The sequence below is a fragment of the Rhipicephalus microplus genome, chromosome 1, assembly GCF_043290135.1.
Source record: "Rhipicephalus microplus isolate Deutch F79 chromosome 1, USDA_Rmic, whole genome shotgun sequence".
Classification (NCBI taxonomy): Eukaryota; Metazoa; Arthropoda; class Arachnida; order Ixodida; family Ixodidae; genus Rhipicephalus; species Rhipicephalus microplus.
The window spans coordinates 167916616-167942239 of NC_134700.1; the positions used below are offsets into that span (position 1 = coordinate 167916616).

Sequence of the window (25624 nt, forward strand, 5' to 3'; positions counted from 1 at the left end):
CAACAAAATATTGTGCAATTCTTAATTATTATGCTTTTATTACTGAAATTGCCCCGCCGCAGTGGTCTGCTGGCTAAGGTACTCGGCTGCTGAGCCGCACGTCGCGTGACCAAATCTTGGCTGCGGCGGCTGGATTTTCGAGGGAGACGAAAATTCTGTAGGCCCGTGTGTTCAGATTCGAAAGAACCGCGGGTGGTCGAAATTTCCGGAGCCTTCCACTACCGCGTCTCTCATAATTATATGGTGGTTTTGGGACGTTAAACCCCCACATATCAACCAATCAATCAATCGATTATCCATTTATTTATCACTGAAACTTTTTTGTGTAATGATTGTTTATATAACAGTGCATACTTAAACGCCACATGAACTCTCACAACAAAGCTCTCATATTGCCCTCTTTTTTTTTCTTTAACAGCGGAGCCATTGAAGCCGAGCGTCGTTCCATGATCGGTGAACTAAAATTATTATCGTCATGAACCAGCACGCTCCCTCTTGGCTCGTTTTCCGTTTTGCTCACAACACGTGCGCCAGTTTGTCTGGCGCACGTGTTTTGATGATTCTGATGGGCGATAGAACGAGTAGAGAGATAGAGAGAGAGAGAGAGAAAGGCAGAAAGAAATTGACCAACAGGAAGTTTTTAACGAGGCATTGGAAGCCGCGGCACCACTCGACTATCATGGCACGCTAGAAGAGGCTCGTGTAATACAGTATACCGTGTAAGTGGGAAATGGAAGGTAGAATGAAAGATGGAGATGTCAAGAAAGCGTGAGGAGCAAGGAAAAGAGTAAGGCATAGAGAGAAAGGGCGAGAACAAAAAGGCGGAAAGAAGAGATAGAGAAATAAATGTAGAGGAAGTGTGTGGGAGACATAGCAGAAATGAAAGAGGGGAACAGAAATATATAGATAGGAAGGAATGACAAAAAGATCCAAAGAAAAGAAACAAATGAAGGAGGAAATATAAAAAGAAAGAAATGCAGAAGCTAAACGTAGATAAAAAAAAGGGAGAAAAACACACGTAAACATTACCATGTCGAAGAAGGCCACCCACTGTTCTTTCGTGCATGACATCACTAGCGCAAAGCTTTCTTAAGCTGTTTTTTGTTTTAGCTTTTTTTTTGTTTGACTGCCGACTAGTTTGAGCCACGTGTAGCACTCGCCGAAAGACCCTACCGTTTTCTTTTATATTAATAATGTTTCTTCGCGTTCTCTCTCCCGATTTCTCTTTATATTCAACAAGTTGGCGGAGGTTGCTTTCTTTTTTTTTTAATGCCAGAGGTAGACAATATGACGCGCAATACGACAATATGACATTATACGAGACTACCACAAAGTTTCAAAATGGTTTCAACGATTTACGTCTTGCATACTACGAAATACGTACTCAAACAACAGCCCTTATATAGAGAAGCGTACAATAAATGTGCGGTTCTAATACAAAGGCAGAAAAACAAACTTATGTGGGCATAATGAATGGGATATGCCACATCACAAAAACACGCGCCCAAGTCTTGCCGATACACTCGCTCCAACACCTGCGTCCCGTGACTCAAATGTATAAAATAATCGCGCAATTAGTGCCGCAAGCACGCTGGGGCGGGAAGCGTCTCTATAGCCCGGGTAAGTATACATCGCTTACAAATCGACTCTCTTCCGCCGGCCGCTCATCTCTTCGTAGCGTCCGCCGCCGGAGATTTCCTCTCGGCGACGCGCCCTACACGAGGCTCGAGCTCCTGTTTGAACAGCCGCTGTCCAGTGCTTACGCCCGTCTGCAAAGCTTGGCGGATCCGGCTGCTTCAGGAAGTCCATTAGGCCGCTTTGCCAGACCCCGCCGCAGTCGTTCAACCGAAGCGGGTGACGTAGCTGGGCTGCTACATTCGAAGTCGTCTATAGGAGCCGTTTATGGATGCGATACGCCTTTTCCCCCTCCCTCAATCTCTCTATCTTTATCTCGCAGCTTCTGTTAAGCGAGTGTGTCCGCTGCCTTCAACAACGAAAAACGTCAACGTCCGGAACACTTTCATGGGCGGGCATTCATTGTGAATGAGAGCTTAAGTTTAATCTGAATGCTGCGAGATGATGTGGAAGAAAACTCAGCTTCTCTCTCCTTCACACCTCGTTACCCCACCAAACCACCTAGAAATTTTCGAACGCCTTGTAATCAATCAATCAATCAATCAGATCAATTAATTAATGAAAGGGTGGACTGACAAATGCACATTGCTGAACACTAAGCGAAAATTAATCTCTATATGGTGTGAACATTTTGCTTACTCCTTTTTATTTCAGTTTATTTAAATGCGTATATATTTAACATAGATGGTTATAATTTCCCGACTCCTGTAAGCAGACTGACATGGTAAGGCTCTTTATGTTTTAACAACAGAGCTGTTTGGGTCAATGTTTATCTTGTGTCGCAAATAGGAAATCATAGTCATGATCAAGCACGAGCTTTCTTCGTCCTCTTCATCTCCCTTCTATTCTTCTTCTTCTGGTTCAGTCCCACAACACGCGTACTGATTTGTCCAGCGTGAGATGCTATAACTCTGATCGGCTAGAAAACGAATAAAGAAAGAAATAAAGAAATAGCACGCTTGAAACTTTGACTTCTTGGTACATACGGTCGACGAAAAACTAGCGCTGAAAGAATAAGAACATAGAAGAGGACACACAAAACAGGCGCAAACTTGCAGCATAACACTGATTTCAGCACCCGCTCACTTATATTCCTTACAAAGAACACGTATCGTATGTCGCGCACAAAAAATTCATCTCAAAGAAACAACCCTTCTTTCTCGCTTGGGATAATGGACCGAGTGCTGCAGCACATGGAAGCTGACGATGAGATAGCCTCATCTTCAACAATCTTTCTTTTAAGCTTGTTATGCATTCATTTAAGACTGTACTTGCAATGGAAAACAGTTATCGGAATTCCGCCAGTTAAGCCAAATGCACGTAAAGCAAAAAGAAAATCTTGTGTAATACTGTAGCACGGATGATTGGGCTAGTTGGTATTGGTTCATCGTTTAACTGAATAAGGGCGCGCCCACAGACACGGACATTTTTCTTAAATTATAACGCTATTGCGATCAGTCGCAAAATCATTGGAAACACAGAAAATTAACAAAGCTTCAGTTTCGTATATACTTAATCGCTAGAGTGAATGCAGGTGCGGAGTTACCACAATTTTGTAAAAGTTCGATACATCAAATCTGTATGCCACGTGCAGCATTCACTGTTGCCACAACTATGTTGCCCGTTGTTTCCGGAGTTCTCGTGTAATGAAGTGCACTTTACGTATATTTCAATAGCCGACATAATAGTTGGCCCTTGCTTGAAGCTTTTATCTTTATGACCATCTCACCACACAAGCAACCTTCGTGTACATTCAATGTAGGCGACATGACCAAAACACGGGCGGGAGCATTTTTTTTTGTCGTTGATACGTGGAGACTGCGTACGGGGCCAAATAGTTTTTTCAATAGTAATAATATCCGGGCTTTGACGTCCCTAAACCAAGATATGGTTACGAGAGACGCCGTAGTGGAGGACTCCGGAAATTTCGACCATCGGGTGTCGTTTGACGTGCGCTTATGTCGCACACGGGCCTCCACCCAAACGCGACCGTCGTGGACGGAATCGAACCCACGACCTAGCCACTACCAAGCACCGCAACTATCGTTCCGCTGCAGTAGACGTCAAATTGTTTTTAATTCGCGAAAGATACATACGGCTACGAGTACCCGCATTGTGACACTCTTTTAGCGCTTCAGCGAAAAAAAAAAACAAACAAAACATACGGAAACGAGGATAATTTTGAGAGTTGGGTGTGAGTGTGCTCTGACCAACGCCGCTGACTCCCATGCAGTGAGTCACCGGAAAATATATGGATAAATATGACTAATGTCTTTCACGCATACGAAAAGTGAACACCTCTTTTTTTTCTTTTTCTTTTTTTTCTTTGTTGTGCAAATGCGTTCAATGATTCAAATGTCGTGGAGGACATTAAAGTTACCATAAATGAACGTCAGTTTCTATGCAACCTGAACAGCGTATTGCTGTAAGTGCATAAACAATCGGTATGTTATGCTTACGCCAATTGAAAAGCTTCACTTGCGCTAATGAGACTGCAACAAATATAAAATGCGTGAAGGAGAGGTGAGGTATTAGAAAACGATGCTAGAAAAAAAAATGAAGAGGGAGAATACGAAGAAAATGCGAAATAAAAGCTTCGCTCGATCTAAATTTAAGCGTATATTAAGAAGTCAGCGCTAGATGTCTTCTGGGCGCGCTGCGACGTTCTAAACGCTACAAATACATAGAAGCACCGTCATTCCTGTCCCTATTCACATACTACGCAAGCAACTGGACGGTCCAAACTTGGTGACGCATAATACGCATTCGCGTGTCAGCTTGTCACGCGATTCGGCGCCACTGTAGACGCGTGTGCTTGGACGACGCGCTCAGTAAACGGGGTCAGTGGGCTGGGATGACGTCAGGGCCGCGGGGTTCATCTGGGTCCCCTGTTCGGCGCAGAGGGCTTCCATCGCGCGTCGCATGAGCGGGTGCTTCTCGAGCACCCGCTGGAAGTCCTCGTCAGACAGCGACAGCACGTTGCAGTACGTCTCGGCCACCACGTTCGCCTGCCGACGCGCCCGAGTCAGAAGGCACATCTCTGCACGTCGTCAGCGAGAAGTTCGTCAGCAGGTTACACTCTCTGAAACACCTGAAGGTCAAAAAGCTTGTTACATAGTTGTTAATGCATTGAGTAATGCATTCAGGGACTGGACAACTTGCACGACATGACAAAACGCGTGTTAAACTACTTTAGCGCTCTAAGCCTAATACAATGCCCACCCCTTCTTTCTAAACCGAAAGTTTCCACACATCGCGTCGTGTAGCACTATACCACTATGACCAGCATGCATTGGAACCCCGAACGCGACGATGTCCTATCATTACGTCATGACAAAATTATACGATGATGTCCCAACAAGTCATTCCTTCCTAACCGCCACTCGTAGCACTCGATTCGCATGCCGTGTTTTGCTAACGGTCACTGCGCAACAGGATACCTGGGTCGTTAGTCTTAAGAATAGTGCGAGAAGAGGGCTCGAACGAAGGTATCGGATGCTACCCAGAAACTTCAGTATACCCGTTGTTATAACAATGGTGACCGACTACTAGATCAACAAAAACTACGAAGGTAGTGTGATGACGTCAAACATATGCGATGAATGTACTGAGACCGTGGAAGTACGAGCTACGACTTGAGAAGAGACAGGACTTCCAACGTGACGCGAAACCGAAACCAAGTCCTCTAGATGAATAGTGCGCACATCCACCAGTTCTGATGGGAAATACTATGAGTAAACATTATAACACTACTCTACTATTCTTGGAACCCCGAACTTTTCGCACAGTGCCATATTTAATACAGCGCAAGGACGTTTGCAATACGAATGAGAAGCTGAAACAGGAGCTCAGATACTGGTTTGTGAAAAACAGACCTCCAAAGTAGGCTCCGGGGAAGGCGCTGGCGACGAATACTCCGTTGTCATGGACGATGTTCACCTTTCCCGACTGCAGGAAGTACATCTTGTGTCCCACGGTGTCCTGCTTGACGATCAGGTCTCCCGGCTGGAAGAACTCGTTCCGCAGCCGCGACACCAATTCCGCGACGAACGTCGGATCCGACTGGGCGAAGAAGGGCACCGTGCGAACCGTCGTCCGGATGCTGTGGTTCACGATCTCCTGCATGGGAGGCGTGAAAGTGAGAGACGGCTGGTCGGGTTAGTGGCTCGTTGTAGCAGACAAGAACATCGGAGAAACGTGACGCTATCACAGTCGAAGCTACTCGTTTCCGCTTCACAGCTAAGCGTCACGAACAGCGAGTGTTTACAGAGACCTGCGTTTACTCAACGAGTCCTAACTTTTTTTTTTTTACTGTTGTCATTAGCTTTCATATGAAGCAGCATTCTCACTATTACTACGATCGACCAATCAGCGCGAGAAATGATAAAAAACTACTGCGAATGGGATGAAAAGAATCCCTAAGAAATACGGTTACAGCATCTGCTCTTTCATGGCGTATTTCTTTTCTTGAACACATACGTGGAGGACCACCTGTGCTTAACCATGCCACGGTGGTCTATGGTGCTCGACGGCTGACCCGCAGATCGCGGCATTGAATTTCTGGCCGGGGCGGCCACACTTTTGATGGAGGCGAGAATACTTGAGGCCCGTGTGCTTGGATCGAAGTGCCCTTCAAAGAACCCCCAGGTGATCGAAATTTCCGGAGCCCCCACCTCCCCCCATGGCGCCTCTCATAATCATATGGTTGTTTTGAGACGTTAAATCCCGACAATAATTATTCCCACCTGTGCTCTGGGGCATGGTACGTAATCTTACCGAAAGATCGGTATCGCGTCTTGCATTAGGTTGCGATTGTAAAGCGACTAGTTTGTTTCCTGTGCCCACATTAGGTAACGTTAAACGGGAAGTTAACTGATGGACATTTCAAAAGTGATAATGCTCAGTTTTTTAGGGTATCTCATATATTTCAAAAATTGCACTTCCCTCCTATGACTATGACCTATATTTACATGGCCCATAAATAATGCGATTACTGTTCTCACAAGAAAGGACAATCTGTTGGTCTAAAAAAAGCCAGAAATACACACTTGATGTGTTTGCGGCGGCGAAAAAGAAATATAGAAATGACATGTGCTGCCACAATGAAAAATACTGAGCAGGTAGAAGAGACAAAACAAGCAGCCACAATTATGGTAACACATTGCTATCCTTGTAGCTGATTTCACCTGTTTCATGGTGATCGTTCCCTGTTCTCGTTATTTTGATGAAACTACAAAATCACCTGTTTTCTGCAAATAAAACCAACTGGAAGTTCTGCGCTTGTGCGTGTGTGTGTGCGTTCCTCCCTTCATCTTATCTTTGTCACGCATTATATGCGATTCTAAATTCCCACAGTTTTAAGTTGGAACAACTGAGAACAATTTTTTCGCACCTGTTTTGATACAACTGCATTTAGTGCGTCTGCGCGTGTTAGTTTTTACGCGAGTGCTTCGTTATCTTCCATTCGTACCGCTCCGTACGAGTGCTTGTTATACAGCAATGAACGCACTATGATGAATACCGAGATTCAGGTGTTCGTTTTTGGCGTGCCGTTAGAGCGCGAATGACGAACGGCACGCCGTGCGGCTCTTCTTGCGCCTCTCACCTCCCTGAGTGGGTCCGAGAGTGAGGCGAGGATCTTGGCCTCGTCGAAGACGCGACCTTCGTAGCGGTTCTCGAAGTAGTCGCGCATTCGAGAGCGAAGCTTGTTCGGGAACTTCTGGCACTGCATGTAGTCTTCCACTTCTTTCAGCTGTGAAACGAGAAATACGAGAACAATGCTGGGGAGGGGGCACGGAGGGCGTCATGGTGGAACGCACCACAGGGCAACGGCACCGACGTTTTACCAGAAGCTATGCTATGGATAATTTGCCATCGGTCTCAACTGGTGTACAGCAATCAAGGCACGACGCCTGCATCGACTGTTATTGTTGTGTTCTTTGTAAGCTGCCATAACACAGCGTTTAACAGCACAACGTCATTCCTCACATACTGCATCACGCATTGCTCTGAGAGTCCAAAGGATCTTCCATTCGTATCAAACTTTGGTTACTAGAAATTATAAGGTGTCATCCCGGGGGGTGTATCACAAGCCTTTTTTCTAATCCCTTTAATACTGCACATGTTATAAGTGAATTGAGCTGTCCGTCATCGTGCCTCAAAAGCACGGTGTATATTTTTAATCTATAGTGTTTCGCGATACTAGTGCATCGAGCGAAGCGGTAGTGATTCTGCTCGTGCCACTTCTGTGGTTTCCGTGGTGCAGGTGCAAGCGACGCACATAACTTCGTAATGACGATCGTTACAGTTACACAGGTGTACATTGTACAACACCGAGCCCAAAGAGCAGCCTTCACTGTCAAAGCGTGTACCCTTCCCTTTTGCCTACGCTGTGAGTCCTGTAGCGGCGTATCCTCCTCGCGTTCACCCAATTGTTGAATGTTGTCGTTGAAGGTGAGTAAAAGACGGCACTTCTATAGCTCTTGTTGGGAGCATAGCCCAGCGTCGGTAGGGGAGGGGGAAGGGGCCAAAAGGAGGAGGGATGAAGAGGTAGCAATGGAGATGGACCGGCGTCAGTAGTCAAGGGCGCGGGGTGGTTTTTACTGCCGGGAGCAGAGTCTCCAAGGAAGTAACAGGACCTGCTTGAGAAACTGAAATCGGTAGCGGGCCGGGACCAGCAGGTCTCTACGTGACCACAAGGAGACTCTGACGGCCGAATGCGGGGGTCATGGGGAGTCGCTGGGATTGAAGTCCGTGGCAGATACGTGCCACAACGTTGATGGCACTGCATGCCACAGTCTGTGGCATGTACTGTTAGTGGCAGTAGTCTGTGGCAGTACATGTCACATTGTGGATTGTCACAATGTTCCATCCGCCGCGGACGCAGTGCTGGAAGAAAACAGAACCCTGCCAAGACTATGGCTGTGAGCGGTGGGCCTGCAGCGACTCCTTCATAGCTTGCCTCCTATCACCGCATGCAGTGAACTTACGTCTCAACCACCTCCTTTCCGACTGTGGCGTAAGTGCGCAGCGACACGTCTTTCGATGCTGCGCAGCGTCGAGGGAGAAGAAACCGGCTATGCGCTGCACTGGGTGTTTTTCGCGACTTGGGATATTTCGCGTGCTTTCAAAGCGTCACAGCTAATGGCAGTGCCATCACAGACACTTAAGGTCTTTGGCCTATCTACGCCTGTATTTACCAACCTTCTCCCTGAGCAGGCGTCTCGAGTAGTCCATGGTCTGTATGGTGGAAGCGCACAAGCCGAGCAGGAGTGCGTAGCCCACGGTGCCGGAGGCCATGCCGAGGCACATGAACCACGCGTCGGCCACGCTGGCAGCCGGCGTGCGCCCGTAGCCGCACGACACCATCTGCGAGATGGCGTTGTAGATGGACCACGAGTACTGCTCGAACCAGGGTTTGCCCTGCGGGACCCGGAACAGCGACGAGTGCGTTGGGGCGTGAGCAGGAAACATTCTCACGCATTCCGAAATTTTAAGGGTGTATATCTTGCTTTCATTTTTTGCACTTTTTCTATCTCTCTCTCTCCACCATTCGGATGCCATGTCCCATACTTAGGACGTGAATATTATGAATTGCTGATCGAGTGCGGTGCGTAAATGACAGGCAGACGTTCCTGCTTTAATTTAACTAAGTCTTTAAGGAACACAAATGCGGTGAACAAATTGCGACATCTGGCTAGAGAATTGTTATTAAGCAAAGTGTATTAAAAATTTCGGTTACTTATGTAGTCTTTTTCATCCTGATGCCAAGTTACGGGCAGTTGAATAAGTTCCAAAGCCGGGAGGTTAGGGGAGACCAGTGCTGCTACTCTGGACAGTGTTACGTTGTCCGATTCCGGCACTTGACAACTCTGATTGGCCCAAAGGCCTTCAATTACGTCATTACTCAATTGGAAAGCTTGGTCAAATTCGGTAGTCTATAGAATAGCATTCCAATGCGACTTTCATAACTTTCTACAATACGCACCAATACAGTGAACTTGATTGATATGCGCACCCGGTCTCGTTTTTTGAGATCAATTCAATGAAGTTTCGCGCTCTGCAGCACTGGTGTCTATGTATATGTGACCGATGCGGGCCGCCCCCAAATAACCAATACATCGGCGGCTGTGCAACATCGCTTGTGCATGCTGTTGAGCCGAGGCGAAGTGGCCGCGCGGGAGGCGAGAACTAGCCGCGTGCGCTTCAGTCCCTGCGCAAGCTATCACATTTGAAAATTGTTTCCGGTGTTCGTACGAAACCAAAGGGACAGTGCGACAAAGAAGTTGCGATGGCTAAGGAAGGCTGAAATCATGTATCTTTTTATATTATTTTTATAATGGGAAGTTGCGTGACATCGTGTCACAGCGACAACCTGTGGGGCATTGTACAGAGACGTAGACCCTCTAAACAGCGTTCTATATTTTTCACTTTAAGAGCGCCACTTCAAATGAAAATTATGAAGTTATTTTCGAAACTTCACACGTTTTACTTGATTCCATTTTCCCCAGAATGGTGAATTATTGGAATTTATTATAAAATGAGCAAGTGTTACACTCTTCGTTGGCAAGTTTTACTTCTAGCCTGATGTGTTCGTGAACTTGGTTCTCATTTATATTACGTTTGTATGTTCGCATGCACACTTAGTACGAGTGCATATTTACACTTGAATGCCTTTGCGTGTATTGTGCTTTATTTCGTTATTGTTATTTTTATTTACCTGCACTCGATATTTTGTTTTTATGTGCAGGTAATTGCATTAAGGATGGTATGCATGTATTTGTATGCATGTATATGTGTATTTTCAGATGTGTAATCCGCTTTTCATTCGTTGTTAGGTCACTTTCTGTTTTAGGTCATTAGAATTATGTGACCCGTTTACGCCTATTACTTGTTCCGCACACTTCTTTGTACGAGATCACGCATTGGTCATCTTCCCACCATACCAAAGTCTCGACTACGGATTGTAGTATTCATAAATAAATAATAAGTAAATAAATAAATGAATAAAATTTCTGCTGTGTCTAACGTTATTTCGTATTGTAGTGAATGTTCAGATTATAGTAGACGTTCTGTTAAGGGAAGTATTTTCTTCGAGTTCACTGTTCATTTAGTAGTACATCGAACAAAGCGGTCGTTATCTGCTACTCATACTAATTCTGTGCTTTCCGCGATGCAGGTTGAAGTGCGATATGTATAGCTTCATAATGATCACTATAAGGTTTTTACAGGTGCCGATTATTGGCCACACAGAGAGTATGGTTACTCAGTTTCACACACGCGCACACGCAGGGCATATATAGATTGATGAAAAAAATACCTTTTTTTTTAAGTTCACGCAGCGGACAACATAAGCGAGCTGTGGCAAACTGATTGCACGAAGATATATATATATATATATATATATATATATATATATATATATATATATATATATATATATATATATATATATATATATATATATATAGAGAGAGAGAGAGAGAGAGAGAGAGAGAGAGAGAAGAGAGAGTGTGTGAGAGAGAGAGACAAAGAGAGAGAGAAAGAGAAAATGAGCAACAACTTCATTTCGCATTAAAAAGTTATTCTTTTAACACAAGTTTTGTGCTAGTTAACAACCTCGTGTACCGACGTACGACACGCATGAAAATGGGAAAATGTTTATGCTTATTTAAGTGGTCGCGCAGACAACGTGCATGATAAGTGGACATAACTCCTGTTGCGGTTGTTCCAACAGTATTATTTTGTCTTGGCTATCTGCAAACTCTATTAAATCGATGTACGAAATCTGTTTATTTACCAGGAAAGAGTAAATATGTTTATTGAAATATATATGTCTTTAAATCAAGGGTCTCTATAATTTGGAGCTTCACCACATATGTGTCTTCATTTCTCACAGTAAAAGCTTTGCGAGAAGGTTGATTTCTTGATCGTGTATTACCAAACAGTTTTTGTAGCTTTCCTTCGTCTCGTACGAAGGTAGGGAAAAACATATATCGTCATAGACTAGCTCAGGCAGAGGCTTCAAAGTAAACTTCCCTCCTAGTTCATATTTATGTATACTTTCTGTACTTCATGGCACGTCAAGCTTCATCCTGTACTATAATTGTCAAGCCGTTTTATATAAACATAGTGTCATTATTCATCCATATATGAAAATACTCTCCCAGTTCGAACAGTTTTACCAATGATTAGCAAGACTTATTTTTGAAAACAGGCGCATGTTCAACTGGTATGTAAAACCATTTTGCAAAACGGTATAGTGTCAAAATATTGGAAACGATTGATATGTAAAGTTCAATGTCCCAAAATTACCATATGATTATGATAGACGCCGTAGTGGAGGACTCCTGAAATTTTGACCACCTAGGGTTCTTTAACGCGCACCCAAATCTGAGCACACGGGCCTACAGCATTTCCGTCTCCATCAAAAACGCAGCCACCCCAGGCGTGATAATATTGAAAACGAGTCCCGAGGAGTCCCGCACGGGAGCGGCAGGTTTAAGAAAGGCGTGGTTTGTCTTTCTTACAGCGTCACTGTATACGCGTGATTGTTGATAGACCACTTGCCACGAGGTCTTGCCTGGCGACCCACGAGTCAGGAGGAAAGCCCAGCATCCTGTCGACGAAAAACTGCAGGCACGCGTTCCAGTGGCCTATCAGCAGCAGCAGCCCGATGTAGTTGGTCAGCCGCAGGTACACGCCGTTCGAGTAGAAAAACTGCACCACAACACGAGATTCTCGTCCCTTGACGTTACAAACGCGTATAGTAAAGCCACTAGTAAAGTCAGTGTAGAGGTGTAGGTGTATACGATCGTCTATTCACGTTCTACGAGGACTTCTGAAAACCCTTTTTTATTACACGTTTATCACACGTACTTGAAAATAATAACTTGTGAAGTCACTTATGGATCAATTAGCATGTGTTTAATGGGCGAAGCTCTTTAAAACGGCACCCGTTCGTCCCTCGTAGTAGCCGTAGTCGTAGTGTGTGACCATTCTTACGTTTTGACCTGCAAGGTGGTGCCGGTGGGATATTTCTCTTGTGCATTGTCGAACAATAAAAAATTCGCAGCGCGCGCTTTAACTAAAAGCCGAATTCTCCTGTTTCTCATTTCCCATTAGCAGCCATTGGCATGTACATTGAGCACTATCTGACAAGAAAGGGTTGCTACGTTATACTCGTTGGGCGTAACCTCCTTGGTTTTAGAAAGGTTTTAGCGAGCGTTGAGCCGCAGTGCCATGAATACAATGAACTAGTATATACCATGAACTCGAGGTGGTTAAAGGTGGGAAGTAAACCCGAAGCACAAGCCGTATGAAAGTAAAAGCTGAATTCTCCTGTCTCTCATTTCCCATTAGCAGCCATTGGCATTTACATTGAGCACTATCTGACAGGAAAAGGTTGCTACGTTATGCTCGCTAGACGTAATCTCCTTTCTTTTAGAAAGGTTTAGCGAGCGTTGGGCCGCAGTGACATGAATACAGTGAACTAGTATATATCATGAACTCGAGGTAGTTAAAGGTGGGAAGTAGACCCGAAGCGCAAGCCGTAAGAAAGTGTGCGTATGCCACCTCTAGTTTAGTCCTTAAAATGTCCGCTGGATTGCGGTGCTTCTATATGGGGAATATATGATGAAAAGATGCGAGATGGTGGTACTTGGAGTGTTGAATAGATGGACGAACGGACACACAGACAGATGCATGGATGGACGCATGAACGGACGCAGGGGTGGATGCATGGATGAACGCATGGACGGACGCACAGATGGACGTGCGGACGCACGAACAGGCGCACACACGGACGGGCCGATGGACGCACGGACGGTCACACAGACAGACGCATGGACGGACGGAAGCAAGAACGAATGGACGGACGGATGCTTTGCCTCACTCTTCATCGTTTACTCCGTGGATAGGCTGACATTTTTTTTTTTCTGGTCTTCTTTTTCTGTTGCGCCTCACTTACTGCCTCGACTGATATCAGCATTACTGCCATGTGTATGTACGGACCACCAGGGCCTCTGTCGGGCTGTTTTCACGGCTGTTAGCGTTGGTGACCTTCCAGTGATTGTTTGTTTGTTTTTCTGGTAAAAAAAATTAAAGAGAACGCTACATGTGACGCTTAGATTAGTGTATCGCGTCACGTCAGTCTTGCGAGATGACGACGAAGTGTTCGCATATTCTAATATAACAACTGCTGTGGTTTTACGCCCAGAAACGGCGATATTGTAACAAGGGACACCGTTGTGGCGGGCCCTGGAAGTTTCGATTACCTGGGCCTTATAAACTTTCCCCACAATCTATGCACACGGGCCTCTAGCATTCTGGCTCCATCGGAATGCAGCCGCTGTGGCCGCAACTCCATCCCGCGACCTTTCAGCCAGCAGTCAAGTCAGCAGCAGTCAGCCGTCACCGTTACATGCCAGGGAGTAACGTCACATATACCTATCTCCTGAACCGCCATGGATAGAGCGTTGCGTCAACAGCGACGCAACGCTCCATCCATGACGGTTCAGAAGATAGGTGCCTCACAGACACGGGTTAACCACTGAAACTGGCAAAATAGCAACATACATACGCAACTTCAGGCAGAAGCTTCGTTTTATAGCGGTGATAACACGTCTGGCGTGACCATACTACTCGGGTCACGTACGTGAATCTCACACACGTGAAGGACATATGGAAAAACGCGTGACAAAAACACTCGGACCAAAGTCCAGCACTCGCATGAATGTTCGCTCCTGCGTTTTTTTTTTTTCATTGCTTTGCGTACTGCAAGCGCTTTTGGCATCTATCTATCTATCTATCTATCTATCTATCTATCTATCTATCTATCTATCTATCTATCTATCTATCTATCTATCTATCTATCTATCTATCTATCTGTCTGTCTGTCTGTCTGTCTGTCTGTCTGTCTGTCTGTCTGTCTGTCTGTCTGTCTGTCTGTCTGTCTGTCTGTCTGTCTGTCTGTCTGTCTATCTATCTATCTATCTATCTATCTATCTATCTATCTATCTATCTATCTATCTATCTATCTATCTATCTATCTATCTATCTATCTATCTATCTATCTATCTATCTATCTATCTATCTATCTATCTATCTATCTATCTATCTATCTATCGAGCCAACCAGCCAGCCAGCTGCTTACGTCTGGGTGCTGTCAAGATCCACCCCCTCCTTAACTTGGGGTGATCTAGTACGAGAGGATAAGTAAGATAGTTTTGACGAATACGACACGCTGGTCATGACATGAGTAATGTCATAATCTGGTCGCGCACATCGTCAAACACTTTCCAAAAAAAAACAGTGGCACATGCCCAGGGGTGGGTATGTGTCACTGGTATGCGGGTATATGCAACAGGTGATAGACATTCTGTATCTACCCAGGAACGGCAAGAAGACACATGGGTAACTTTAACGCTTGAGCGTTAGTAATGTCATAATCTGGTCGCGCACATCGTCAAACACTTTCCAAAAAAAAAAACAGTGGCATATGCCCAGGGGTGGGTATGTGTCAGTGGTATGCGGGTATGTGCAACAGGTGATAGACATTCTGTATCTACCCAGGAACGGCAAGAAGACACATGGGTAACTTTAACGCTTGAGCGTTAAGAAAAAGCTGTCATGGGCAGCGTTGAGCGGACGAATGCAAAGAATAAATGTCTTGCCAGCAGATATCGAACCCAAGCATACTGCGTGGCAATCAAGTATTCTACGACAAAGGCACGCCAGGTCTCGCAAATAATTTGCAAATAGAGCTTAATGTTCGTGAAACGTCAATTCTGTTTGTAGTACTGGCTGTCAAATTTTATAAACATTACTCCTATGTACTCCTATATACAGGACTCCTATATGTACTCCTATATGTACAGCCGTCATGTCGGGTTAGCGTCAATGGTAGTTAGGCGCCATCCGCTGAGGTTTTATTTATGGCGCCATCCGCTGGCGCCATAAATAAGTTAGGCGCCATCCGCTGAGGTTATTTATTTATGAAGGCATAGAAAAGTAGGCTACCTAAGAAACATGACATCCGTATTGAAAAAGAACGCACGAAATGTATGTGCGTCGAAGGAACAGAGAGGGTAGCGAGGCTTTACTTTGGCATGGCATTATGATTTTTGTAAGCTATGGGCTAGCACGCAAGCTATCTGCCCGCAACATAGAGATATACTTATTGATTACACGTACAAGTGGACATTGTATGAACGATAGATAAAATAACACGCAAGTTCAACATATTGCAATTGACAAATCATAGTCGGAAAGCTTCCAGGTCACATGACCTTGGAACAAAATTTTGAAATTATCAGCAGATTTTGGACAATCAGTGACAAACTAATAAACCAGATGACCGGCTTCCCACAACTGACGGATTAACCACGTAAATTACCAGTGTGGCCAGTCTCTTTTTCTCACCGACGCCTGGACATCTTGGTAATTCAGTGACAGCAGAACTGAGAGTACAATCAGCTGGCCTCACTATTACACTGATTGAGGCTCCGCATTACATTCATTGATTTATCTGCCATTGAACGTGATTCCTTGATTATGTTTTGTTTAATCACAATGCACGATACTCCGCGGCGCCGAAAAAAAATGAAACTAGGCAAGACACAAGAATACGAGAACACCAGAAAATACCAACGATTACAGGGCGGTTGGCTGGACACCAATAGTGAACAATTCTTCCGATAATCAGAGTAGCAACTAAGGAACGCTGGCCGCTCTGGTATGCTGCATCATCCATAAGTGTGCGCAATGGTTCCTCTTCGGAGACGGGGGGAGGGGGGAGGGGTTCGCAGCACCGTATTCCCTATTGCAACATTGTATGGGGCTGATTTTGCGCGCCCCCCCCCCCCACGCGCAGCACCCCCTTTCTATCATTTTTCAAGATATAAATTTGTCGCCATAAATTATTTTTATATATCAAGTCCACCCCTTATGTAATAAACCCTTAAGGAGTTTTAAGGAAAATAAAGATTTCATGCCAATGTAGAGGGCTGACTTTGCACGCCCCCTCGTTTTAGATAAATAGGGAGGGGGGTGCTCCCTCTGCCCTACCCTCCCGTGTGCACGCCTATGACTGCACTTGTTGCATTCGCCTTCTTTGCAGCCTGTTTCCTACCGCGGAACATGTCCGGAAGCTCATGTGCGTTGCATCACGTCCTCCTCTGCCAAGCGGGTGTAACAATAATCGTTGGCGTTTTACAACCCTAGGCCACGATATGGTCATGAGAGACGCTGTAGTGGAGGGCTCCGGAAATGTCGGCCACCTCGAGTTCTTCAACGTGCGCCTAAACATAAGTCAATTGGCCTCTCGCATTTCCTTTTCATTGTAATGCGGCCACCCCGGCCAAGATTCGATCCACAACCTACGGTTCAGAAGTCGAGCACCACAGCCACCACATCGCACATAACGAAGGCTCACGTAGTTCTGCTCGACGTTGTCGAGGTACCGGACGAGCCTGGTGATGCGGAGCAGCTTGAGCAGCTTGAGGAACTTGGTGAGGTGGAGCAGGCGCACGGTGATGGTGAACGAGGTGTCCCCTTCGTCGACCTCGTGCTGGAACACGACCAGCATGAAGGCCAGCACGTAGTCCCACGGCAGCGTGGACACCAGGTCGATGAGGAAGAAGCCGTGCAGGTAGCTGCGAGCCACGTACTTCGGGTCCATCACCACGCGCTCGTAGTCCTCCTCCACGATCACACCTGCACGCGCACTCATTCACTCAGGGACGCAGAGCCCGCTCAAGCTGGAGCGTGGATGACATTAGACGCAGGTGCGATCGGCCTCTGCCAAAGCTAGCGGACTACACTGCATTTTCAGTGGTGGAGTACGTTAGCACGATGCTTGAAGTTACAACTGTATAAGACATTCTTACACATGAATGCTCGCATGTATGTGTCGATGCAGGCTACCTGGAGCTTCATCGCTATATTTCAGTGCTTGGCACTCATTCGCTTTTACCGGCCGTATGTTTTCTAACTTAGTTCTCGGCGCTACAACCAAGCCAAGTGAAACGTTTAAAACGCTAAGGCACCGCAGAGAGTGTAAGCTTCGCTAAAAAGGTTCAGAGCATGAACTGTGGTACACCGATTGTTCAGCTATCAAAGTAGTGAGGGCTGTTACGAATGTTGAGGTCTCTACGTGTAAATCATACGAGATCGATTGTTCTATCAATCTATTGATTGATTGATTGATTGATTGATTGATTGATTGATTGATTGATTGACATGGTTTTAGTACAGGTGAAGTGTTATGACAGGTGTGGTTACAGAACTTCCACCTTGTCACTTAATGCGCAAGTGCCAAAAAAAGTAGCGATTATACAAAATTGCCACTTCAACACCATATTTTCCGTTTCGTTCACGACAGTTTATAACTGATGCAATTCTGCAAGCTGCAGTCGACTTAGGTATGTCTATTTAAACTATAGCTTCAAAGCCACAACAATACACCCTATCGTCACGTGTATATAGGGCATGAACAGAACCACCCGAAAGCAACTCATTTTAATAACTTGCCCATGATGATAGATTAACTCTTAGAGTTAGGCTAAATGTACTATTACGAATCGACGTTCGCGTGAGGGAGCGCGTGGACGCACCGGTCCTGAAGTTGAAGACGATGTCGAAGGCGAATACGGCGTCTGATACGAGGCTGAATAGCATCCACTGGAAGACTTCGTCGTCGACGCCGCCGAAGTAGGTAGCTTGCACCGGAATCAGCACCACGTTGGACAACACCAGAAGCACCATCGTCATGTCCCAGCGAGCCCTGCGCGAGATGGTAGCCAACTATATAGACATGGCAGCACTCGGGACACCGTCACTTTTATAGTTGTGACTGACTCACTCTGGTAGCTTAGTGACCAAGTTATTGCGCAGGTAAACTCGAGGATGCAGGTTTGATTATCGACCGCAGAGCCCTCATTTCATCGAGGTCAAAATGGAAAAACAACACAACTCAAGAAATCTGGGGAGGTCGCACACAGGCGGCCGAAGCGTGGCCGCCGATCACCTCCACGACTAAAGAAGCAGTCCTGCATTCTGCACGCGCCAGTGTTCTCAGAAGGCTGGGTCACCAGCCACGCCGCTCACGATGTCATTCTAGAGTGCGCGCCTGTTGCTGGAGGCTTGCGTGCATCCGCCTTTGTTGAGGAAATGCCACGGACTTCTGAAGTTGTACTCGCGGCTACAGATGTAAGTGCACGTTGAGAAAAAATACAGGAGGTCAAATCTAACACGTGGTGCCCTACTAGAAGTTCTTCGTGACCGTGTCATGTTTTTGGCAAGTAAAACTTCAGAAAGGTCTGACGTGAGCTTCTTGGTAACTCTTCAAGAAACGACGCAAGCACACAAGACAAGAAAGGCACGACTGGGCTTGGCGTTGAACTGCCAACGTAAGCGTTGACTTTCGTAGGTCGTATTAGCGATAGCGCAATAGGTCCTTGGATATTTCCTCTGCATAGACTCAATTTGTCAATATCGGCGAGGTCACGGGTTGGCACCATGTGGCCCATGGGGCAGTGTTATTCGGGCCCTGGCATGGCGCCTGCTAAAACCCCTTCTCTCGTAACCCTCTGTGTCTTTTCATTAAAGGCCTAAATGACAGCCTGAACTTCAAATGAAGTTTTTAGGGGTGAAGCACCTTACAGCTGAGGCTTGTCTGTCCGGTGTCCGTCACGGTACTATAGAGCACCATGTCAAAGCTTGAAGAAATGCTAAGAACAAAATAAAAGGTCACAACACCGTAAAACCACCGACATTTGAAGCACCCATCAATCAAAGCGTATGTCAAAAAAAGTAGACTCATCATAATTGTGATGCAACGATATATATAAAATACCTACAAACACCAACCCTTTAAACTATAGTCGACGACTTCTACATACGCATCATGGACTTTATATATAGCTTTGCCGTAGAGATATGCATGCTACGTCACTCAATTTACATTATATGGGGCAACGCTTGGGTAACGTACAAGGTTACTATACCCAGAGCTTCACCCACTTGTCGTGATTCAAGAATTCGTAGAGATGCGTGAATTTTCTCGCTCGTAAGCTCTGTCTGTAAATTGCAACCTTGTGACAAGAGTGCTGAAAATGAATGTACGATCCCTATTTCACATGAATTTTAGGGGCGAAGCTCCTTAGGGCGTGGGCTGTGCGTCCCCTGTAGCCTGTATGTAGCCACCTCTAGTTTAGTTCTTGCAGTGTTCACTAGATGGCGGTACCGTCCCCTGTATGTAGCCACCTCTAGTTTAGTTCTTGCAGTGTTCACTAGATGGCGGTACCGTCTCCTGTATGTAGCCACCTCTCGTTTAGTTCTTGTAGTGTTTACTAGATGGTGGTACTTGTAGCTGATGATGAAAAGATGCAAGATGTTATAAACTAGAAAGCGGTACTTGTAGTTGATGAAAGACGCGAGATCTTATAAAATAGGAATGATGTCACATATGGCGCGTGTCATTGGTTGAAGGCAATCGTTCGATTTAGTGCGGCGACGTACGCTAGGGGGAGCGATGTAAAAAAATTGAGTGGGCAAAATGTACAGAGGATTCATGGTTTACCAGGTTTACCTCCGGAGCTTCGCCCACTCATCATCATTCACTTCGTGGATATGGCGGAATTTTTTTGTGTGTTTGTTTGCCTGCAAAGCGCCCCGTTCTCTCCCTTTCTGTTATTCGGCCTTGCGGCCCGGCCGTGCCGTCTTCGTACAATTCGGCCCTTCACCTCAAAAGCTGGTCGGCCCAGCATGGTTTAGATAACACAGGACGTACGCACCTGAATTTGCTGCAGGGGTGTATCATCCAGGCGAATTGCTGGTGCTGCTCGTCTAAGGGCGGTTCGCGAAGCAGGGCCGAAGACAGCAGCGGATTCTCCGGAAGCAAGAACAGCTCCAGTTGCCGCTTCAGCTGCTCGCGTTTCTCGACCGCAGCTTCGTCCGTCTGCGAGGTCACACCGCGACGCGAACCAGACTGAGCGTACACGCACATACCAGCCCCTCTGTTCAAAATATCTCGTTGTATGATCCGACGGCCACAATTAACGTGGACGGTGTAGCACGGGGCCCTGAAACGCTTTTCCACTTTTCCAAGTAACCATGAAATGAATTCGCTGGAAGAGCTTATTGCCTCACAAATTCAACGCCGCAAAAAATTTTTCAGATCCTTCCAGTGCGAGTGGAGTTGTAAAGATTTGTCGCATGCTGCAATTGCATTCTCTCTTCTCTAGTCCCGACGAAAGCGCTGGAAGCTGAGCAGAGAGGGGCGACAGGTGCAAATAAAAACGGCACGCACGCCTCGAGACCTTGATTACTTTTTTTCTTCGAATGCGAGGCTTTTTCAGTGTGATCGCACGCACACGCGCTGTCGTGGCCTCCCCCGGCGATCTGTGTAACAACCGAGCGCGCCATGTTCAAATCAGCCAATGGCTGACAGATGGGCTTTCTACGTGCGATTTCTGAGCTTATTACGTCATTTGTCGAGAGAAGAGGAAGCACTTTCCAGCTGACTTTGATAATTTATTGCGACTTACAGGTCACGTGCTGTGTGCGTGTGGGGGGGGGGGGATGTCCCTCCCTATGCGTGCCGTCTTTTTTCGTGCTGGTGAATCTGTCGTAAAGTACTCAAACTGTAGTGGTAGCCTGAGCGCTATTGTAGCGACGCCAGCCAAGTCGTAGTGGAACTCGGACGCAATTCACAAAAGTTCACCACGCCACGATTGTTCGTAAGAAAACATTTCAGCCAATCCTGGCGCTGGGCATATAATTAGCAAGGGCTCCCAATGAACAGCAAAGAATGCTAACGAAAGAAGTTCCATGAATTCGACCTCTTGCATTTAACGGTAAACCAGCATATACTACGTGGACTCTCTTTTACACCTATACTGGTACCTCAGCTCCGGTGGCACGGACAGAGCCGTACGTGGTGTTAGAAAACGCCGTTGTCGTTCCTTGACGCGCGAGCCTCTTCACGGGAACCGGCGTGTCGAGACCGTGCTTGAGAAACTTCTTGACGGGAGGGCGCGCCATCTCCAGCGTTTGGCTAAGCAACGGAGCCATGTCGCTTAGCGTCGGCCCGGCAGGTGCCGAAGATCCTCGCCGCTTGACGGAGGCGCGGCTCAGCTTGGAGTTGAACTTCGGCGTGGCTTGGGGCTCTTCTTCCATGACTTTCGGTGTGGCTGCAGTAGCCATCGAAAGAAACGAGGTAGCGCTCAGCTAAGAGGCATAACGCCGCAGCGAGTCGAGTATCCTTTCTTCTTCCTCTCCTTCTTGGGTGGCAAGCGTAAACGCGCCGTCGGCAACTGTCACTGAGCGGTGTTGATGGCGATGGAAAATTTTGGTGAGTGCGATAATTTATGATGACGATGACATTCACCGGAAACATAGACATGTACCACCAAGAAGCAGAAGACGACGCGGGGGGGGGGGGGGCACGTCGGGGAAATTTTATACCTTTGGAACATACAGGAAATATTGGAATAAGCAACACATTTCTTAGCCAAGCCCCCGTATCGGGTGTGAGCCAAGCTTGCAGAAAAGAAGAGGAGGAGAGAGTAAAACGGGGGTGCTATATTCATCCTGCCACCAAGTTCTTAGCCCATTCCCCTTTCTTGGCCATGGGTGAGCGCCATGGAGAAGAGGTTGCCATCGTCATCATCATCATATAGTCATCCATCCTGACCACACTTCTATACTGCCGGGCAAATGCCGCTTCTATGTTCTACAAACCAACCCGGTCGTGCGCTTGCTGCGACCACGCTACATACGCGAACTTCTTAATCCTATCTGCCCACCGAACTTGCCGCTTCCCCCATCGTGCTATTCTTGACGAAGTGAAACTCAGTCATGTTTTCAAATGCCGCCATTGGTCAATTCTGATTCGCCCAGAGGGTTGCTACGACCTCTCCGATTGGCTTAGAGTGCCGCCATTACGAAATATGACGATATGGTGGGATTAAGCAGCGCCCAGCATAACGCTCATGTAGTCGGAACATTTCGAATGGTGGTGATGATCTATTTTCACAGCGCACGCCAACTGGACGGTGCGCAACGTATAATTGCATGATGATTATCATCATCATTTTCATCAAATGTCGACCCGTAGGTGATTACGGCACCACTGTCGTAGCAAAGGGGGATGGTTCACCCCCGCCCCAATTTTTTAATTTTGCGTGCATATGTATCCACGCACATAAAAACGCACACGCGAAGTTGTATAAATGGCGGTTTAACACGCCCTTCAAAAGGGTATGGGGGAGGGGAGAGAGCGGTGCCGACATGACGTGCGGGTCGACATTTGATGAAAGTGATGACCATCATCATCCATTTTTTATGGTGCACGCTTTCCAGTGGGAGCCGGCTATAAATATGGCTCATCACCATCATACAAAATTTCTTGACTCCCCGAGTGCTATTTTGGACACTGTCGAATTCCACCGTAGTGGCATGATCTGTAATGGCGGCATTTTCTGCAAGCACAGTCAATATGTCATCACATTGATGTCACACAATGACGTCACAATTGACGTTATCTCATGATGTTTTGCAACACCTTTGCTGACGCCGCCAAAGCCCGATTTTCGAAAATGATGAGGCATCCAAGGATTTCACCTTAAGAAAACGAAAAGAAGATCACCGCCCAAGCACTCCGTACAGATGGTTAACCAGCGAAGCTCAAACTTGCGGCCGCAGGCGGTTGCAGACATCACAGCCGAAGCCACTTGAGAAACTCCCGCCGAGAGCAGGCGAAGATCCCGGTAAACGCTTTTCCGTCGTTGCCTCGTTGGTGCTACTCTGCTGGCAACGCCGTTTCCTTGGCTCGCTGATGTCACATACATTCAATATCTCGATTTAGTTCAGCGTCGTGAATAGCAGCGTCTGTCCGCCATTGGCACTTGCGTTCAGCTTCGCGATTTGAAGCGGCTTGAAAGGCTGCCGGATCTCCACTTACCAGATGCTGCTTGAACATCCGGGCCTGCTCTTGAGCCCGGACTGCAACATCCGCCTGGCGGACGCGAGTTCTCGCACGAATCTACTGTTGGCGCTGTTCTTGGAAAGTTGTCTGTTGTTCGGGCTTTCGTACGATCCATTCCCTCCCCGTGCAGAAGTTTGACAATCCTGCGACGCTGCTTGACGGCTTTCCTTGGGTGAGAGGCGACGCGCGCACGGGGACGGGGCGGGCCCGAAGTACATAATTTTTCCCACGGAGAAAGGAAAGATCTTTCTTTCCTCCGTGATTTTCCATCTCTTTCTCCTCTCTTCTACGCTCTTTTTTTTCTCCCACTCCCCATCCCTGTGCGGCACATGTGAGGTGACCTCTAATTACAGACGGCACTACATATTTTTTTCTTCATTTCTTTCTCTTTCAAAGCCACTCTGTTGATACTGCTGCGAGCGGCTTGGCGATGCGGCTGCGGAGAAATGAACATCACTGACGGCGTTCTCAGTGGCACACGCGCTTGGTTGTGACGTGCAGAATAACCTAACTGATGGCGCCGCCTATCGAGATGTTTATCGTTACCCGTGGAAAGAGGTTTTTCGTTTCACCTGCCCACATTCATATTTTGCTGTAGAACGCGAAAAAAAAAGGGGGGGGGGGGCGGTGGTGGAGGGGGCGCTTTTATTGCGGTACTGGCTTTTTTGCAAGCATGATGAAAAGGAAGAGGGCGTTTTTATTGTGCTACTCCTTTAGAACTGGCTTTTTTGCAAGCATGATCTTTATGTGGTGAAGCAAACTTTACGGAAATGTAATGGGTCAATTACCGCGATTTTTTAGTAACGTTACAGTATTGCCAGTAATGATGACAGCAAGAACAACGATCGTCCAATACACTTTCCGCTAACAGTAAACCAGCGGAAGGTTTCGCGCATGAAATCGGAATCATAATGCACGAAAAGTGGAGGTAAGCAAATATTGAAAAATTTTGAATACTGGATCAAATAGTGAAATAACGGAAAGGTGGGCTAGTTGGTTAGGGTTCATAATGAATTGAATGGGGCAGCGTTAAGACAAATACACGAACGAAAAAAGACACAACAAGCACTGCACTTACAACTAAAATTTTACTGGAAAAATGCCACCTATGAGTGCAGTGCTTGTCGCGCCTTTTCTCGTTCGTGCATTTATACAAAGTGCATACAATTAATTTGCTGCATCACACACAAATATAAAAGCAATAAGAACAAATAGAATTTCCACCTTAAAGAACATACAAATGAGATAGCCCCATCCCTTTGATAAAACTAGTAAATTCGCAGCAAGCTTGAGCAGCAGGGTTTAGAGCTGTAGCAATTTTCAAAGGTCAGCTTTGCTACAATCCAAAAAGTATTCTGCCGTCCAACATACACAACACATTGCAGTAAAGCATTGTCTTCTCTTGTGCCCATGTTTATAAGCCTTGCCTTTTTTTGTGATGAGGCATACTAACACTACAAGAAAGCCACCATAACAGGACAGTTTGCACCCCTTATCTATGCACGCATGCACGTGCCATGCCTTCTCACAATACAAACACTGTTCCACCAGATAGGCACACTGGATTGATTGATTGATTGATTGATGCATGAGGTTTAACGTCCCAAAACCACCATATGATTATGAGAGACGCCGTAGTGAAGGGCTTTGGATATTTCGACCACCTGGGGTTCTTTAACGAGCACCCAAATCTAAGCATATGGGCCTACGGCATTTTGGTCTCCTTCAAAAATGCAGCCGCTGCAGCCGGCATTCAATTTCATGACCTGCGGGTCAGCAGCCAAGTACCTTAGTCACTAGAAAACCGTGGCAGGGGATGGGCGTACTGGAAAGCCTTCACATCTGCTTCATACAAACCCCTCGAGAGAGCACGCATCAATTCGTCTTTTAGACTGATCAACTTTTTAGGCAATTTCCCAGTCCCTAGGCCATCTAAAATATCAAACGCCTGCAGTAGGTAACATAATTGCGGAATTAGAAAAGCTAAATACCAAATATTTG

The 25624-nt window shown here is 46.4% G+C and overlaps 1 protein-coding gene across 1 annotated transcript; it reads right to left on the bottom strand.

The window, feature by feature from the left end:
- Positions 1-4463: 4463 nt before the first annotated feature.
- On the bottom strand, positions 4464-21813 carry LOC119178577 (potassium/sodium hyperpolarization-activated cyclic nucleotide-gated channel 1). Its single transcript, XM_037429787.1, has 9 exons — positions 21541-21813; positions 20430-20593; positions 18249-18418; positions 17069-17349; positions 12205-12354; positions 8839-9057; positions 7241-7387; positions 5511-5754; positions 4464-4675 (listed from the first exon to the last, which is right to left on the bottom strand). The coding sequence occupies exons 1-9, from the start codon at positions 21811-21813 to the stop codon at positions 4464-4466; spliced, it is 1860 nt and encodes a 619-aa protein (XP_037285684.1).
- Between the last annotated feature and the right edge of the window lie 3811 nt (positions 21814-25624).